General features: G+C 36.8%; 1 protein-coding gene across 1 annotated transcript in view; it reads left to right on the top strand.

Annotated features, from left to right (window-relative positions):
• spon1a (spondin 1a) overlaps positions 1 to 13482 on the top strand; it is a 55428-nt gene that overhangs the window by 4852 nt on the left and 37094 nt on the right. Inside the window, exons 3-5 of the mRNA XM_034528049.1 lie at positions 1667 to 1800; positions 11596 to 11669; positions 12132 to 12254. Coding sequence (XP_034383940.1) covers positions 1667 to 1800; positions 11596 to 11669; positions 12132 to 12254 — 331 coding nt within the window. The remainder of the gene's footprint in view (positions 1 to 1666; positions 1801 to 11595; positions 11670 to 12131; positions 12255 to 13482) is intronic.

Below are 13482 nucleotides of genomic sequence, written 5' to 3'. Positions count from 1 at the left end.
CTTTGATGCACAAAGTTCTGCATAAACCATGAAACACAACTCAGTTTTTTTCAATTATATGTCACAATTTTCTTTTTTCCCAAAATTCGAGGCCTGTCTCTTTTTAACATTTGCAATTATGCACACGAAGAAACATGTCATAGGTAATTTAGCAGACAATTGGTTACTTCTGTTTGCAGATGGTGTTTAATGCATTCCCTAAGACTTCACTGGTTTTAGAATGAGTTGTAGTCCAGTCAGGCCACCCCAGGATGCCTGTTAGAAACCATGGGAACATGGAGGGGGGGGTCTGCATAATCCCTAAGACTGCATACACATGCACCGCACGTGTAAACACACACACACACACACGCACGCACTCACACACGCACACGCACACGCACACGCACACACACACACACATACAGAGGAATGCACATTCACACACAATCCACTTTAAGAGGGAACTCATTCATAACATGGTATGACAAAGGAAATTCTCTGCTGACAGCTTTATGGAGTGAGAACGTCCCCCTTCTCTACTGCCCTGATGTCACTTTGTATCAAACAGATCTTTAGTCTCTGGCCAGTGAATATTAGCTAACCGGCTGTACTCCCTAATGTAACCCCCTCTACTAATTTCCTGTCCAGTTCAAATCAATGAGATGCTCAATGTCTCAGTTGTACACCTGAGTTGAGTGCAGAATGAATTTGGACCATTCAGTTTGACCCAAAGTGTCTCAGGTTTTCTTTCATGCCGATAGTGATAGAATCATGTTTGGGCATTTGGGTGTGAACTCTCGGATTAATCGAACACTGATGACTTCAATTCAATTTACTTCATTCCACCAGTGTAATTCACTCTGTATTAATACCCATGTCTTATTAATACTTATCACCCATTCACTGAACTGGATTGATTACTTTGCTGTTTGGCGTCAAATTGTTATACTGTGGAGGAAGGTCTGAAGAAGCTTGTGTCCTTGTCCTCAACAAACAAACGATGAAGAGATTTCCACAAGGAACAGAATGAGGAAGATCAACCGGCCTGTCTCTGGCATTCTGATACAGTGGTTTTACCTTGTAATACTTTAAACATAAGCAGAATTTACTCCTTGTTAAACATTGCATACTGTTGTGTGGACTGAGTATCCCGTATCTCACAAGAAAAAAAACAGTAAAGATTAGAGAACAACATAATATAAACTTATGTTTAATGTGGCAGAAGCGGTTTTCTTCTCGCCTCTCTTGTTAATGATATCTCATATTCAACAATCAGCAATCCTATTGTTTTTGGGCCAATTGGAGGGATCCTGAACTTCAGGATGCTTTATTTAACACATACAGTATGCATGAGTATTTGAACCAGTGCATGTGAAAAGATTCTGTTCATCTCAGCATATTGCTGCTAAAGTCAAATGTGTTTGTTGTACCAACAACTGATGTTGTATATTTTTCACATACTTTGGGTTAAATCCCCTGAGGGGACATAAAAATATGAAATTAATGTCAGTTTTAGCTTCTAATTATTTTTATAGGCACTTGAGCTCACAGGCGAAGAGGAAATTAATGTGGAATTGTCCAACCCATAATGTATAAAATCACATGCTTCAAGTGCTTTTGAGGACTTTTGAGGACACTTTTATTCATCACTAATCCTTTTGTATGCGTATGTGCTTGTTTACAGATAATTGATGAGGAGGAAACACAGTTCATGACCAGCTGCCCCCCTGCAGTGACAGAGAGCACTCCTCGTAGACGCACCAGCATCCAGGTGTTTTGGACTGCGCCCCCCAGTGGCTCTGGCTGTGTCACCATTAAGTATGTATACTGCAACTGATGCTGAGTCTGATGAGGATACACGAGTCCTCAGCTCAAATGCTTAGAGATATGCTACACACTAATGATGGAGGATTAACTTTCAGCTAAACTTGCTGAACGGTAATTAATTATGTTCTATGAGGTCTGGTAATGTGCTGAGTAAGACGGCCCCTTTCTATCAACATTTAAAATGCCTTTCTCCCTGCATCAATACCCACGGATCACTGGAGAATATAAGATGCAAGCTTATGCTACAAGTCTCAAGGATATATTTGATATATGATTATCTCCTTATTTATCCCTATTTATATATCCCTATTTTCAAAGCATACCAAAAGCTTTTAGATGGTGTATTTTAGAAGTTGTTATTTTTACACCTTCCAGGCAGCCACCTGTTTTTGTATGTTTTGCAAGATACATTTATTATAGCAGATTGATAGCATTTATATCAACAGACTAAATAACAGAAACACCTCTTTGTGTAATGTAATACAGTTTCACAGCAGCACAAGTTACACACTCTAAGATTATCATAAGGATGTATTACTTGCCTTTTTTGTTGGACTGCGCTACTTGCGCTACAACGTTCATATTTATACACAGTGACAGTTAGTTTTTTCACGAAAGAGATTGACGTAAAAGGATGGTTCAACATTTTCACTAAACATTTCCAAGATTGGTATATGGTAAGTGAAAGGAAATTCAGGATTCAATGGGTTAAAGTTAACAATATTTAATGGCAACATTTTTTAACACCTCAAATGTTAGTAATTCGCTGGGTAAAACAAAGCATCACTTTGGTTGGCTTAAGGCCATCTTCAAAGGTGACGGGGTCAAACGCCACACTTCAGTTCAAGACAGAGAAGTTCCCCTTCAGAATAAAACCTCTTATCTTGCCTTCAGAATAAAAGTAACGTCACGGGTTCCCACCCCGATTCCATATTATCTAACATCTCTAAGCCATAAACTACCATTCATTCTCATGCATCATACAGTTATCAATACATACAGTTACAATAATAAAACAGTGATTGTCTCTTATGCTTTATAATACATTCCTCTTCATAATAATCCCTATTAATTATCCTAACTTTCTTTATGTATTAATTAAAAACACAAGACTCCCTTTATTTACATGTGCAAATCAAAATAACCTATTACAACTCTACATATGTTTTAATCATATATTGCAGCTTTTTGGGATTGCTAGCTGTGTGGCATACATCAAATCCACATGTACAGTAAATCTATTTTACATGCCTTCCACCAAGCTAAGCACAGAACATCTTGTGAGATTTTCATTTCTCTTGGATTTATAAACAATGTATTTCATTTAATAATAATGAATGCTTGACATAATAATAATGTTGATTGACAGCGATCAATTCTGCTTTTGTGTGTCCTTTGGGCTTGCCTGAGTAAAGAAGGGTAGTCATGCTCAGCTGAATCAAGAAAGATCATGAATCCAATTATTAATCCAGTACTGTGGGGAAATAATGTGAGTACAGGAGGTGGAAAGATACACAAGGCCTCTTGATCAATACATTATTTCACTGTGTTTGTACCCTTTTGGTTTCTATCCCTGTTCCTCTGTACAAAGGGAAGATAGAAAGGTTAACTTGTTTAATAATGCATCTTAGTATGTGTCTGATACAGAATGTGACGAGCTTTCCTTTTCTATGTAAATGGTAAATGGACCTGTACTTGTAAAGCGCTTTTCTCGCCTTCCAACCACTCAAAGTGCTTTAACATACATGACATCATTCATGCTTTCACACCCATTCATACACTGATGGGAGGAGCCACCATGCAAGGTGCCACTTGCCCATTAGGATTCTAACTAACATTCACACATATTCACACCCCACAGGCACAGTATGCGGGATCAATTTGGGGTTGAGTGTTTTGCCCAAGGACACATCGACATGCACTAGCGGAGCCATGGATCGAACCGCTGATCCTGTGATTGACCCTGCTCTACCACAGTCGCTGTGTCTCTATTTTTCCATTTCCCTTGTGCTGGTCTTTCTGGAGTATTTTCATGACCTGCCCTCTCAATAACATCTGAGCTTTCCTCTCAATCGCTCCTCTCTCTCTTGTCCTCTCAAAAAAACAAATTTGTTGTTGTCTTTGTTTTAATCTTCTCTGGGGTGTCCCCATTGGTCCCCATAGAGACCAATGGGATGATGGCAGAATTGTACTCAGTTCAGCACATGGATAGAGAGAAAAAGACGTACAGCCTAGAAGTGCAGAGGTGTATATAGTAATACCAGGGCGCAGGCGGTAGGACGAGGGGTAGAGTAAGACGTTCAAAAGAGATGCCTCTGAAAATCTTGAATACAGGTTTGGAGTGGATATTTGCACTAACTGGCACTCGTAAAGTGTGGTGTTTGCCTTTGTGCTGCAACAAAACAAAAGTTGAATAAAGTCTTAATGATTGAGGAGGTTCAACTCATTTAACTAACTAATGGGGTTTTTTATATGTAAACTGTTCAGAGGGAGAGACATTCTTGTCCACTACGGCTGTGTACTGTGTATCATACAGCACTTACCAGCAGAGAAACATGGGAATATAAACCAGAACATACTGTGTTCTCAACAAATATGCATAGAAAGAAACAAAATATTGTCAAATGATTGCTAATTTCATAGATTAATTTAGAGAGGACATTTTCCCCAGGCAGGATAAATGTTGTTTTCAATTTGTATCCAAGTGAGCTCGGTCAGTCATCCTGCCTGTAAAATATGGTAATAAAAAAAAAATACCTGGCCATGAAATAAGAAGTGTGTGTGTGGCATGCATGTTTCTGTTAGGAAGCTCCTGGGACTCAAACGTTGTTTCTCCTCTCGAGTGGTTTGTTGCAGTATAATTGTCAGGCAGCTGATGTCTTTTAGATGGAAAGACCGAACTTGGTGGTTTGGTTTTCGTCTGTGATGATAGGGTCAGACAAGGATACTCATTCAAACTCCTGAACTCAGAGCACAGACTTTGAACATCTTTCCATCCAATACAGTTATTTTCAACTGTCTTACATTCAAGAATCACATCAGGCCAAGGTTTCTACCACTGCACCTCAGTTGCTGGTATCCCACTCTTATTTTGTTGGGCTGTGCACTGCTCCCGCACTACCAAAGTCATATTGAACTACAAAAAAGAATGGTCCACTGTACAGTAGTGTTAGAGAGTGATGCGTCTTTCCACTTACATGGGATCAGTACTGGCGTGCAGAAAACACTGAACACAGAATTGTAATTAGCTCCAACTTATCAGTGGCTCCGACTTTCTTTGCTCTTTGCAATTAAATCAGAGTAAATAAAGATACACATTCGATAAGGGATTTATTAGCCTCTGAGCTTAATAAATAATGGTATTCTTCCGACTAGAAAACTGGATCTTCTAAAATTGAATCAGAACCCAACTCTCAACTCTACTCTACTCTGGTAACTCGTTTGGCACAATACACTTAAATGATTGCAACCTGAAGAACCCAGTTTTAGGATTGTTTTAAAGATGGTTGTTCCTAGTCATTACCCCTGACCATCAGACTCTCTTTCAAATCAAATGTTTAGCTTATTGTCTAATTGGATTAACAATAATTGTCTTCCATTCTAACATTACCTTTTGATCATGAGCTCTTGTTACAGGTGAATCCTTGTGGTTGAAGTCACATCAAAATATAGTCCATATATTGCAGATGCCATTGAACTTGCCGCAATCTTTTATCTTTCCATTTGTATGTATGAAGCAATATATTTGCCATCCCTCTCTGGCACTGTGCAATATGGGGGAGTGTGATTTGTTTTGATGGGCTGTCTGACTTAGGAAGTGTATCAGTGATCAGATGAATGTCACAACCACATGCAGCATCACAGTCTGTTAATCTTCTTCAGCTCAATGATAGGACAGTTCAAAGAATTTAAAGGCCACTATAGTCAAGCAGACACATATAAACTATATGAAAATATATTTAGTTTGTGCAGTGTCTCCTAGTTGTTTCTTTTTTTGTAAAAGAGAGGCATGCACATTTCAAAGTAGCCATAAAAACAAAAAAACAAAATATATCTTGCTCTTTTATTTTTTCTTTTATATATTTTTTAATATTTTCCTCTTGTTCTCTTTTTATTAAGCTCTTGAACTTGCATATATAGGCCTACTCAATCCCCCCACACACGTTTAAATCAGTGCACTTTTGGGGTGATTAGGATCGGTGGCGGTGTGGATACGGCAAAGTGAGATAGAATTTAAATTGGATGTTAAATAAGCATTACTCCGCTTGATTGTCTGGCCAGCCCGGGAGAGTGGGCAAGCAGTGAGGCAGAGTGTGCTCCTCTCTCTCAGGGAGATATGTGAAATTGGGGTGAGATTGAATTAAAGCGTGAACAATTAGAGATGTGCTGGTGGTCTCACTTACCTTGAATCATTTCATCATTCATGTTATGTTTTGAGGCCGTTTTGGCTATATATCAAACTTCTTCTTGGACACACCATCATAATCTCACATGTTCACCAATATACCCTCTAAAGTAAACATGATATTTAATTAAAATTGTGTCATTGAAATAAGAAATGCAGAGAGAGAATAGTAATGCGTGTGAATTTGTATAATGTGTGTGAGCAGAGTGAGTGTACTGACTGTAGTATATAATCGTATAACTATGTTGATCTTTTGTGATTTTCTGTGAGAACGAATGGCAATGCACGTGGTATACATTATTAGTATGTGGGAGAGAGTTAAAAAGTTAATTTGACTGAAAAGGAAGGCCGTCTTGGCTTACAGCTTTGAAATCAATGCCTGAATCCGATCCACTGTTAATGTGTTGAAAGACGAAATGGAGGAGCATTTAACTCAAGATAGTGTGTTTTAAGACACATTTCAATTCTTCCATTTTTTGTTAGAATGATAAAGATCAAAATTTTTCTTACCGTTTTCCATTTTTATTTTATTAATATTTTTACCATCTCAATCTAGATTTGTCGGACGTCCTGTTTCTATTCGTGTTGCTTGCTTTGAAAGCCCGGACGACGAACGCCTGATTCTTGAAGTTTGAAAAGAGAAGTTATCTAAGTGATACTTCCTCATGTCACTACAAAAAGCTAAATAATGTGGCAGCTGGTTGGAAGGAGATTGGCTGAAAGTTTCCTACTTTACTGCTGGCTATATTAATGTCATTAATGTATAGAATATGTATAGAATAGAAAACACGTTTATAGTTTAAAAAGTATTAATGTCAAAATCAGCGAGTACTCCTCATCCATCGTTTGGCTAGTCTCGAGTGCACAGCCGATCTGCCGTTCACACAACTTGATGCAACACTTGCTGTTGGGACACGGTGTCCCTCACACTGCGGCCGCCTTCTGTGACGTCGTTACAGTTGTTGAGTTATTCCTTGTTCAGCCTAACCTTATAATTCATTTTCAATGGATGAAAGGGGCATTGTGTTCCTAAAATCATGTGGTGCATTAAGCCATTAAGTGTGCTTGAGGCAGACAGCCGCTGGAGTGTTTTATTTACATTTTCTTATTTTTTCTATTTGTAATATATATTAGAATTAAGAATGTTCATTGACAAAAAAACAACAACTTTATGATGACATTACTATGACAATGGCTGCGGTAGAAAAGTAGTTTTACTTCGGAAGGTTCCTAACTGAGTGAAATTACCCGGAAGTATTGCCGTCATGATAAAAGCTTTTAAAATGATCTAAAGACACACAAAAGGTGCTTGGATCTTTTCCTTTCTTATCTCCTTTAGCAAAGGGAATACTGGACCATCTTTTACCAAAGGAAAAAAGATAATGCCTTCCCACAATTCCTTTAAAATGCGCACCATTTGGCCGTCCATGAAAACAACCAATATGCCTATCTTGTACAGATTAAACAATTGTTTTCATACAGTCCTCTAAATAATGGGATTCACATTGATGAATATGAGGGGACAGTGACAACCATTTTGTTTCATTGTCTTGAAAATGTAGCAAGTAAGTACAAAAACAAACAACAAATAACACATAAAATGAACTGTCAATAAACAAATTCTCATAAACTACATACATTAACAAACAATACACATACAAAAAGGAGTAGGGGGGGGGGGGGGGGAATACACACATATACATTTTCTTCAGAAGTCAAACTAAATATTTATCATACCTTTGTGACTGGCAGCCTATATTCCTGGCAGCCTATATTCCTTTTTTCATAGTAATGAAGTCATATGTTTCCCCTGTGTGTGCATGTTTAAGACAACACAATACTTTATTCCACATTTACAATGTTACAGCAGCAAAAGGGTTAGTGCAATCACAACAGCATCAGTTAAAAAGTATATGATAGGTCTAAAATCAATAATTAAACACTATAAATCTAACTAGAACTGAACGGTTGAATTCACATTACGGCCACAGGAAATACTGATATTGAACAGTTGAATTTATATTGCACATGAATGAATTGTCAGTTTTGGTTTGTGGGATCTGCTGGAAGCAGTGTTGATTGTAAAGGGTGTCAACTGGGATCAGCCCCCCCGTGACCCTGAACAGGGTAAGCGGTGAAAGATAATTGAAGGATGGATGAAGTCATCCATTATGCGATCTGCTGGAAGCAGTGTTGACTGAAAAGAGGAAGGAAGGACCTGTGCAGTATCTCTCCTCACTGAAGGAGCTCTTTACATAACCTGCTTTTATATATTATGTTAGAATGCACTAGTCAAAGTGTAGGATGCGGGTTCATTTAAAATGTCATTTTACCATGACAGCTCCTCTTTCATAACTTGTGCAGTCGCATCATAATTACAAAACATAGTGAAGGTGGAGTTGAGCAGCGTGGTTGTCTTTTCCTACATCCTTATGAATTCTCCTTCACATCTTTCCTTGACTTGAAGTTTTCCATCGAGGTCAAGGACAGGTGGTTTGGAAAAGACAATAGGAGGTCATTAAAAAAAAAAAAATGTATGACTTCTTTTACATACTAAATTATGACTGTTTTTGACATGCTATACTTTTAGTTTTTTATTACTTACAAGAAAAAAGTAGACTATAACATTTTTATGAATACATATATTACACACATATATTATTACTTTATTTTACACACTTTAAGGCTTTTATTCAATAAGCTATACTAGGACATTTCATGACTTTCTTTTGACAAACTATACTATTACTTTTTTGACATGCAATACCATAGCTATGTTGACTTTCTACAACATACTACATTGATTGACATTTTTTCACATACTGTACTTTACTAATACTTTTTTAGACATACTATATTATGACTAATATTCAAATTATATATTTTAAAAAAAACATAGTATAGTACATCTTAAAAATACAATATTATGGAATATTACAGAAATATAAAGTATAGTTTGAAAATAAAAATTAGTATAGTATAGTATGTCATGGTGTCATTAAAATATCATAATATAGTACACCATGAAATGTCATTACAATATCATAGTATAGAATGCTACAAAAATGCCAGCAAAATGTCATAGTACTCAATGCCATATGTCAAATGACATAGTGTTGTGTAAAACATTAGAATACCACTGTAAAGTAATTCATAAAAAAAGTAAAAATAAATGTCATAGTATCGTGTGGGATTATGTTGTAATACTTTTTTTATAGTACACTATTTTATGAAATGTCATGAAAATTAAAGTATGTCATACAACATTTTTTATAGTATAGTATACCATTTAGTGTATTTTATAATAAAGAAGTCATTAAAATGTCTGAGTACAGTGGGAAATCAAAATATAATACAAATATCATGTTATAATGTCTTATAAAAATTATTTAAAATACCATATTATAGTTTAATATAGAAATATTATTTAAAAGTTAAAATTTTAAATATGAATGGTTAGGTAGTCCTGATGTGCATTTATAATAAAAATGTAATTGTATAATGTGCTATACAAAATCATAAAATGTTGTAGCAGAGTATACCACAAATATGTCATAGTATTGTAAATGTGTCATGAACAAATTATACAACATAGAATGTCAATAAAAGTCATATTATAGTATGTTATGAATATTTCATGACAATTCCATAGTAGTTTACCATAAATAATCCATAAAGATGTAATTTAACAAATTTCCACAGCATAGGATGTAATAAAGATGTTGTCTTAAATTATGCTATAAACATGTCATAAAAAGTTCTAACGTAGTATGTCATAAAATCATCAAACAAAATATCATAGTATAGTATGCTATAACAAATGTCATGAACATGTCAATGTATAGAACGTCATCTAATTGTCATTAAAAGTATAGCATTCCATACACAAATTATTGTATAGTATATCATAAAAATCATTACAAATACAATGTCATAGTACAGTATGTCATAGAAATGTCATAAATGTCACAATATAGTATGCCATACTGAAGTCGTAGTATTATAGTATGTCAAAAGAATGTCGTCAAAAGTAATTCACTGCCACTGATTTTGACCTAAAAAACAGTATTGGACACTAGTCAGTTAACTAGGAGAATTACGGTGTGGTGAGGAGTATGTCATATTTACGTTATAGTATAGTATATTATGTAAAAAAAAAGTCATACAAATAACTATTAAAAGCATTACTGAAAACACTTATGTCCAAAGTGGTACTTAAGATTTCATACCATGTATGCCATTACAATGTGATAGTTTAGTATGTCATCAAAATGTATAGTGTCCCATTAAAATGTGATAGTATGGGGTTGCAATAACCCTAACCCTGGAGAATACAAATGCCAAAACAAAGGATGTAAATTAAATGTGCCAATAAAATGGAACTAGATTAAGTGAAGCATTTTTGGGTGAATGAATATCTCATTTCCGCTAAGTCACTGTTTTTCTTGCTATCTAGGACGAGTTCTGGGATCAGCTCAGCCCAATATAGCACAACACAGCTCTGCTTAGTGTGATACTAAATGATATCCTAACAGTCCAGCTGGACTCGGCCCACCTGGACCTCATCCATTTCGCACATCATTGTTGGGTTTTATCCCCATGGAAACCTTCCTGCAGCCATGGCTGGTGTAAAAGGCTGGTGTTTGTGAGGACGTTAGATGCCTGGAGGCTGGTTTTCTGTTTCAATCTTTTGGACTGAATAGGTTTATCTGTGGTGGATTTACATGTCGAGGCCCCCTCAGACCTGTGTTCCCCACCACCCGGTGGAACAAGCCTCTCAAGACAACTCAATCTAGAGAAGCTCCCCTGTGCCAGGCCTTTACATTTTGGGGAGCATTACAGTTGGCTTGTCAATCAGTTCTTATCGACACTGTGCATAGCGTAATATATACGTACTATGTCTTTTTCTTTCTGGGAATTTTTTTTACAAAGTGCCGTCGGGACTTTTGAAATGCAGAAATTACTGTTAGTTGTCATCTTTCTCTTTCAGTTTTGTCTTCAGCCTTTCAATTTCTTAATGCTGATGCATGCCTTTGTGGTCTCTGTATGAGACGTTGAATGCCTCCATCTGAAAGCGTGATTTTGCAATTATCATGTGAGCTTGGATACCTGCTTTTATAAGTCTACTGAATCAACAGGAAGATGATTATGAATAATGTTGCACCTGTTCCATCTGAGACAATCCTCTGTTCAGACTTTCTCACATCTTGAAAGCCAAGATGTTCCACATTTCCTGCTATCTTTTGTCTTGTATTTTATTTATTTTTTTAACTTGACTTTTCTCCATACTTTTGCCCCTTAGGCTTACATTTGCACTTGGTGCTGGTCCCAATAAACTTTACTCCTCACTGCCTCTAATTCTTTTTGTTCTCTTTGTGCAGGGCAAGCATTGTACAGAAGAGGATAATCCATTTCCAAGATGAAGGCTTACTCACCAAGCGAATGTGTGAGAAAGGTAGGCTTCTTTTATTGACGTTGAATAAATCATTTACCATGCATGTCTATACCTTCAATCTCCATACCTTCAGTTTCCACCCCACATACAGTCTCTTTTTTAGTCTGTCTTCTTTACTCTATGTTCCTGTATTCTTGTATTGTGATGCGGGGACAGTCCTCTCTGCCGCTATGCTCCGGCATGTAAATGATTATACATGAGTGTGACCCCCTGACTGTGCATATCATTGGCTGTCATACTGTGCAACAGATCAAAAGACCCCTGCTATATCCTCCCTTTTCTCATGCCCTCTCTCTTTTCCTCCCTTCTGCTCCCCCATTTTCTTAAACCACCCAGCCCATGTTATGATGAGCACCACTCTCTTCTGCTCCTTATACTAACGAGCAATCTCTCTACGCCTATCTCATGGTCTTCTGTATTTTACTCTCTGAATCTTTTACTTTCCCCCTCATTACTGCACAGAATCCCTATATGGCGACGTTACAGATAAACCTCTGCTTGACTGTTGTGCCTGTGGCACAGCAAAGTACAGAGTCACCTTCTTTGGGAACTGGTCAGAGAAGATTCATCCCAAAGACTATCCACGTAAGCACAAACTAATCTGCTCTTTGTCATGTGACTTCAGCTCCATTACACATTTTAAGTGTGCTGATATTCTATTTTTTCTCATGAAAAGTCTGAAACCAGCAGGGAATTAATATTGCTCGTAAGTATTCCCAATGTAGCCATATTAGTATAGTTTGTTCTATAGACTACCATGCCATAGACCTTTATTGTTTTCCAGGGAGCATTACAATGAACATGGGTTTTGCAGTTTATTTTCAACTGATTCCACCGACAGCATCTGTCTGTTATTATTACTCAAGAGTTCACCACACCTGCAGCTAAAACAAGTCACCAACAAATGCACCATTTACTCCTGTGTGATTAACCTTTGCTTAAAATAACAAGAAGTTAAAATATGTAACCTTTGTGAAAGGGAAAGTACATACTCATCAATATTTAAGTCAAAAAATATGAATGAATTGGTTTGGGGCGATTGCCACAGGCTGGGAAGGGAAGTCACAATATAATGAGGAATGGATTAACAAATTGATGATTTTGGTCTTTTATTACTATTTGTTGACAATAACAACAAACAACAGCTTTTGTGTAGCTCCGCAGCCTCAGATACTCTAGGATATGTTACCGGCATATGGGTGGTTTAGCCCCAGTACCTGGATCTCAATATTGACGTGTGGCGTTAACTCTAACTCTAACTATGGTAATATGATTGAGTGTGATATGTGTATAACCTTGAGCCACACTATCAGGATGTGAATGGATTTAGGGATTACACTGGCTTTCTTTCCAAGCTCTCGCCGGTCAGATCAATATACTGATGAGAGTGGAATAAGATAAACCCTGAAATCGAAAGGAGCCTTAATTTACTGTCTTATGGAGGGAGTAGTTGTTGTGTGGCTCACTCTCACATATTGATTCGTAAACACATCTTGAAGATAGATCAACTTAAAAGTAGTGTCTTTTTCATCCTGATTCATATAGTGTTACAGTTGGATTTCTCCTTGCACATTCGTTGGTAACTAGTTAGTATAACATACTGCATATGTTGTACTAGACAATATTATTCACTGACTACAATACTATAAACATCATATACATGATGATCTGTCCTTGAATTCTGATGATACATTTAAGTAAAGAAAAATAGCTAGAAGTAAACTTAGTCTCACTTTTTATTTCTGGTCCAAGTAGTACTCAGGCATGTTTTGGTACCTGAGATATACTACAACTTTTTCATGACATCCTCATA

Source organism: Cyclopterus lumpus, chromosome 3, assembly GCF_009769545.1.
Source record: "Cyclopterus lumpus isolate fCycLum1 chromosome 3, fCycLum1.pri, whole genome shotgun sequence".
Classification (NCBI taxonomy): Eukaryota; Metazoa; Chordata; class Actinopteri; order Perciformes; family Cyclopteridae; genus Cyclopterus; species Cyclopterus lumpus.
This window is presented reverse-complemented; position numbering and strand designations above follow the sequence as displayed.